Source organism: Erigeron canadensis, chromosome 7 (assembly GCF_010389155.1).
Source record: "Erigeron canadensis isolate Cc75 chromosome 7, C_canadensis_v1, whole genome shotgun sequence".
In the NCBI taxonomy this organism is placed as follows: domain Eukaryota; kingdom Viridiplantae; phylum Streptophyta; class Magnoliopsida; order Asterales; family Asteraceae; genus Erigeron; species Erigeron canadensis.
In genome coordinates, this window is record NC_057767.1 from 30,827,694 (window position 1) to 30,834,458 (window position 6,765).

The following is a 6,765-nucleotide window of genomic DNA, read 5'->3' on the forward strand; positions in this document are numbered from 1 at the left end:
TTTATCGTTACTCTTATATCTTTTTTAATAAACCAAAAAATGTGGTGGTATATATTATTTACCAATTTTTATGATAATTGTATGTGGTCCTTGACTATGTATGTATATAATAATAATAATAATAATAATAATAATAATAATAATAATAATAATAATAATAATAATAATAATAATATATCATTGTCTTTAAATCTACATCGTGTTAAATACGTAACAACAACAACAGGGCCACTTCCTCTTAGCGTACTGGATTACAATTTACGTCATCAATTATATTACTGCTTGTATTTTTGACCTTTTCGTTGGAACGAAACTACAATAATATAGACACTAAACACCCATCAGGTATGTTTTACTTGATTACTTATTTTTTTAATAAATTTACTATAGACTGTGATATATTTTTGTTCATTAATTAATAACTTAAAAATAAAAAAGAAGCTTTCATCTAACTTTAAAGTTTAAACAGTTGATTACGTCTACTAAAAAAACGAGATTGTGAAAAACATTACTATTTGAAGTCAATTCGGTTATTACCAAACCCTATCTAATTAATAAATATATGATTACTACAAGTAATATTTATACTTATTTATATATACTACACAGTATATATAGGCCTAACTTGAGAAGAAAAATAAGATTTCTTTTGATTATTACATCAAAATTGCTGCATATTGTGTCCTTAAAGTGTATGGATGATAACCAACATTTTGCGATATACACGTACTATAGATAGTAAATCATTGCGATAGGTGTGACCATCATTAATTCATTATAGCCTACAGTCGTAAGATGAGCTAGCTAGGTAATAGTATCACTTCAATTTAGAATGAATGTGACACCATTATGGCATTTATGAAATACATACAAACCTAACTGATGTACTAAACTACCCTTTTTCTTTAAAATGACAAGTTTTACATTTTAAAAATTCGAATCTCAACAAGGACATTTAAATTGGACAGTATGTTAGAAGTTGGAACTTACACACTCCTGCAGAACATGAATGATAACACGTATGCCTACACACTCAAGAAATAAATGCATGAAACTATGTTGAATCAAGATTCAATCTCATATCTCCAAACCAACATCCTCTCTGTGAGTTCTCTCGAAGAAGAGTACCCCGACTAACCACCTGATCTAAGAAAAAGTGGTTACTTGACTACCTAAATATTAGAGATGCAATTATAGAATGAATATTTTGCTCACATGCCTTTCTTCGTGACATTATAAGGGTAACGGAAGAAAACAATATATTTTTCATGTCCATAAATTTTATACGGAATTTATATAATGTCAAGACAAATATCTTATTCTATCTACATAAGTAGTTTCATTCAATTCACTAATTATCAACCAATGGAATATAATGATATTATTAGATGTTTTAGGAAGAAATAATACAAGTATATAACTAATTAATAAATGAAATAAAAAGGAAGGTTCTTGCAAAGGTTCCTAATTTGACCGTTGACTTCCACCATCGTGTTCATCAAGTTAATCTAGCCTCGCAAGTCACTATCATCACCCCCACGCCATAAATATTTGACCCATTCAAACCTCTTTTTCCACTTATTTTTTTCTTTTTCTTTTTTATTTTCTAAATACAATTCTAATACCACAGTTCAATCAAAAAGGTTTATGAAAAAACTTAAATAACCTTACAACTAAGAGATTCTAGCTTCTAATTTTAGATCCTAATATGAACAGAATGTGTGTAGCTTATTTATTTTATATAAATAATGCTTTAAACATAAATGAATTTGATAAAATTGTATTATAGATATGCAACATATAGATAGATCTATCAGAACTTGTGCTTAAAGAATATATTTATAAAAAATTCAAGACACATAACAAAATATCAAAAAGAAGATACACAAATAGATATATATTAAAAAAAAATCTATATATCTAAAGAATACTTATCAAAAAGTTTTAAACATATTTTTTTTCATATGTCTCTTCCGTCTCTAATTATTATTTCTAAATAAGAATCATTTTTTTTTCTTTTTTGAAACATATTTTTTTTCATATGTCTCTTCCGTCTCTAATTATTATTTCTTAATAAGAATCATTTTTTTTTTCTTTTTTGAAAGGCAAAAAAAAAAATTTAAGAAATTGTTTCTAAACAAGAAATATATAATTTAAGAAAAATACACATTTCACAATCTCATCAAAGAAATTGTTTCACTATATATGTCCAAAACATATTAGAGTTTTTACTTCTAGACATAAATTAATAAAATATATTTACTATAAATGGAAACAACTCGTTTCTTTGTTGATGACGAATCGACGATAACCGTATACTATTTCTACATGGGTATATTTGTACATACAAATAATTTGCATGTAGACGACACAAACCAAAATAAAATGATCGAGCATTAAATTTGGAGCGAAAGAAATACTGCATATACCATTGCTCCAATACAAATATACGTAATTGTTTACTTTATTAAATCAATTTTAAAATGTACTCTTCCGTCTTATTTTAGTCGTTCAATTTTAACTTTCAAAATCTTTTTTATTTAATTTTGACCGTAAAATATAAACAAAAATATTTACAGTAAAAATTGAAAAAATAAATTTTTGAAAGTTAAGAGTAAACAATTAAAATGGAACAGAAAGTAACAAAACCCTAAGTGTGAATATGTAACATGATTATGTCAGCCATGACATATGGCTCCTTAAAATAACGTGGAAAGTCACCGACCTCGATATTTCAAAAGTGCTTCACTTTTCTAGTTTCTACCATCTTTTATTTTCCATCACAACTTTCTTTCTCTATAACTTGGTTCTCGAATTAATTATTTAAAAAGAATTCCACGTTTTTCGCATGTTAAGTCTGGATTAACTTAGATGCAAATCCTAAATCACATAAATGGGGATAGGGTTTTTCTAATATGGGTTTTATCTGAAATTAGAATTGGGTATATGAAGAGGCATATCGCTGAACCCAAATTTACCGTTAAAAAAAATAATAATAAATAAAATCCTAAATGATGATCATAATAAACATTTTCGAACCCATATCAAGAATGAATACACATGATATTTTTAAATATTATATATAACGAACGGCATGAAATAAATGATTCTTTATATATCCGATTTACAATAAACAAAATTACAAGTTTACAACACACCCCCATCATACGTGATACATGAGACTTTTACATCGTAAGATGTCTCGAAACAATGAGGTAAAAAGAGAGTAATTAGCTTCCCTATATGATTTTTTTTATACCAAAAATATACATATATGCATATGGTGAAAAAAAATATACACACAACAATCAAAATGGCAATAAAACAACCAAAGAATTTTTCTTGTATACTCTATCTAAGCCTTTTAAGTATTTAGGGAGATGATTAACCCTTGCTAGCTAGGAAGAACTTTAGAATAGTAATGACTCCAAGAACATGTCGTCACGGGGTTCCTCTTTGGTTCCGGTGAACGCTCTATCTGAATCGTGTTGTTGATCAATGTAGTTGGATTTTAAGGCATTTTCGAATCGTGAGAATTTGAAACTTCCAGGATTTTGCAACATTTCTAATGTAAATGGTGCTTGATTATCTAATGATGGAGAGAACCTAAACCCCTGGTCTGCCATATGATTGTTAGGTTGGTAATGCGACATGGCCAAAGGCTTAATGGCCATAGTGGGCACATTGTTGCTATTATTGGTGGGCTGCAACCGATGGCCAGAGCCACGAGGCATTGGGACATCATGGTTGTGTTTTCCTTCGTAAGTAGTTATCACAGACCTCAAGTCTTGAGACGCGCGCTCAACGTGTTTCCTTACGGAACAACCAAGACTCGTACATTTATAGTAACTCCTACAAAAGTTAAACGAAAAACACAAACATCTTATTAGAAACGATAAAAACTAATACCATTTTTGAACCAACAAAACGATGATAAATTTTGTTTTGGTTTACCTTGGATTAGGGTTCCCCTTGACAACCTTTTGCCCGTATTTTCTCCATCTGTATCCGTCATCAAGTATATCAATATCACTCGTGGTTTGAACCACAACCCTGGGTTCTCGTACTGTCCTAGTTCCTCCAATCATCGATATACCTTCGTTTTCTGATGCTTTCCTGTAATATATAGCACCATACTAATTAGCAAACATTGTTTGATTAAGTTATACATTCAAAAAAAATTCTCCTGATAACAACTCTGTTCTAAGAAAGGAAAAGAAATGTCATTTTCTAAACGCAAAATCTGTTTTGAAAATTAACGCAATCTCAAATAACCCTCTTAATTAGTATATTAACATTATACTTCTACTATAATAGAAGATAAAAAGCAGAAATATACCATCTTTTGGCTTCAGGCTGCTCATCTTCATCAAGATCATCCCCACCTGATCTGCTCCTACTTCGGTCAAACTCATCGTCTCCAACAGACGAGTTCTCCGGTGTAGCAACAGAATCAAACTGCCCAGAACCATTAGAAACATAAGACTGCTCAGGGTAATCATGAACTAGTTCATGATCATTATTATTATTCGAAACCAAACTCATTTGTAAATTATTCGAACCCAGTGAATTAGATGTGGATGATCTTCGAGTAGATTGAGGTTTAGGATGATTATGATTACCCTTATAAACAATCTCAGTAATCTGTCCATCTAAATTAGTCTCAAGTTTCTTTTTCATCGAACAATTCAGATAAGTACACTTATAATAACTTCTAGGATTCTCACTTCCTTTCACTTGTTTTTGCCCATATTTTCTCCAGTTATATCCATCTTCTGATTTCTTATTCAGTGTCTGATTGTTGTAATTAGTATTGTTACTATTATTTGTATAACCTGATTGTAAACTTTGTGTTTGTGAGTTGGATTCTGTTTGTATTGTTGAGATTTCAGGTGAAAAGCTTTGAACTTGAGATGGATATTCATGATCTGATTGCCCTAAAGATTTCGAATCTTGATGGTCTTTTGGTTTCTGATTGTTCCATATTGGTTGCTCCTGAAATTATATAAAAAAAAAACTAAATTAGTATACCTACATATGAATTAGATGAAAAAATTAGTAACAAGAAGCCAAGTATGAATATATGATTATGATAAAATGAACATACAGTGGATTGATTTAACTGTGGTTGAAAAGAGAAATCTAAGAAGCTTTTATGCTCCTTTTTGATGTTCTGTTCTTGGTTTTGAATATTATTGTTTAAACTCTTCCAATTAAATCCATTAAATGGGAAAGAACCAGTTGTTGGAGATGGAAAAATCTGCAAAAAAAAAATAACAACAAAAATGTTAAAATTAACACATAATCAGCAGTTCAGCTAACATAACAAGCTGTTCAAAAAAACAAAAAAAAATGAAGAAAAAAACAAATTATCTGACAAAAAAAATCTCAGAGACATAGCAAACGACACCTAGGCACCTAGCAGGGAATAAAAACTCAATGTTTAGTTGAAAAAGGAAACATTCCTTTTTTTACAACAAAGTTAGAAATGAACACTTTATTAACAAATGAGCTTCATAATTGAGCTAAATAAATATACATGAAAAAATCAATATTTATAAGGATACAATTTTTTTCCACAAAAAGTTAGCGAAACACATTTTTGGGTATCAAAATTGAGTGAAAAACCATAACTTAAATACTAAACTTCATCCAAAATTTCCTGAAAAACTTATTAAATCAGAAGGGAAAAAATCAATGTCTAACTAAATTGGAAACAATTTTTTTTATTAAAAAACCCAGTAGAAGAAATAGTTTTTTCAATCAAATGGGTTTCAAAATTTAGTAAAAACCCATTAATAAAAACCAAAACTTTAACAAAAGCTTCATTGAGACATAACAACAAACACTTGGCAGCCAAAAAACAAAAATTCAGCTCAAAAATGAAAAAAGAAAAAACCATTTATAATCACATCATTTTTCAATTATCAATGCTTACATTAGAAGAAGAAAGAAGAACAGGGGAGTCAAGAAGCTCAGCCGGAGACAAACCGGCCGGAATAGCAAAGTAAGAAGACGGCGAGACGGCCGGCGGGGAGATGGGCAGTGAAGGTGGTGGGAGGGATTTGAATTTAGGTACGCCGGAGCTGATTCTGTCGGAGATCCGGGCGGCGAGTCCGGTGGTTGTTCGGGCTGCCGGAATTTGGTCGGAAAAAGAAGACATGAAAGAAAAAGGAAGAAGAGGAGGAGGAGAAGTTGTGGTATTTGAAGTTGAAGAAGTCGTTATGGAAATAGAGAGTGAATTATTTATAGATGTATAGATATAGATTTTGTATCTAAGATTTTTGAAAAGGAAGGTAAAGAGGAAGAAGTGAAAAGGTACACGTCTTGTGTGTTTATATTACTTTTAACAATAAAGACAAAAATGATGACGTCATACTATATGTTTTTCCCTCCCGGTTTTTTTCGCTAATTGTGAACCCGTAAATGACGTAAAACGCAACTAAAACGGTTTTTCTTAACTTGTGTTGCAGCAATACCATTAGTGTAACGTTCAACCCGATTTTATCCAATCAACTCATAGCTGTAAATTTCACGACAGCAGTGATTCACAGCAGAGTGATTCATGGCTGCAAATGAAAAAAGGAGAAAAAATATTGAGAGAGTGTTTCGTGTGTATGAATGACTGCAAATGAGAAGGAGGATTTGTTTTTGTAAGAAAAGTATTTTAGACAAGTTTCCCTGTAATTTTCAACGGGGGATAATCGGGATATGTTTTTCTTTTATTAACTAGTATAGATAAATAATTAATTTTTTCAAATATAA

The 6,765-nt window shown here is 30.3% G+C and overlaps 1 protein-coding gene across 1 annotated transcript; it reads right to left on the reverse strand.

Moving 5' to 3' along the window:
• Positions 1-3,095: 3,095 nt before the first annotated feature.
• Positions 3,096-6,482, reverse strand: LOC122609284 (probable WRKY transcription factor 33). Its single transcript, XM_043782338.1, has 6 exons — positions 6,421-6,482; positions 5,939-6,275; positions 5,108-5,260; positions 4,340-4,995; positions 3,955-4,116; positions 3,096-3,852 (listed from the first exon to the last, which is right to left on the reverse strand). The coding sequence occupies exons 1-6, from the start codon at positions 6,480-6,482 to the stop codon at positions 3,411-3,413; spliced, it is 1,812 nt and encodes a 603-aa protein (XP_043638273.1). The 3' UTR covers positions 3,096-3,410.
• Positions 6,483-6,765: the final 283 nt, after the last annotated feature.

Coding starts and splice junctions, on each gene's coding strand:
- LOC122609284 (XM_043782338.1), bottom strand. CDS start 6,482: ATGGTATTGCTGCAACACAAGTTAAGAAAAACCGTTTTAGTTGCGTTT. Junction 5,261..5,938: donor TTCTTCTTTCTTCTTCTAAT/GTAAGCATTGAT, acceptor TTTTTTTTGCAG/ATTTTTCCATCTCCAACAAC. Junction 4,117..4,339: donor CAGCCTGAAGCCAAAAGATG/GTATATTTCTGC, acceptor TATATATTACAG/GAAAGCATCAGAAAACGAAG.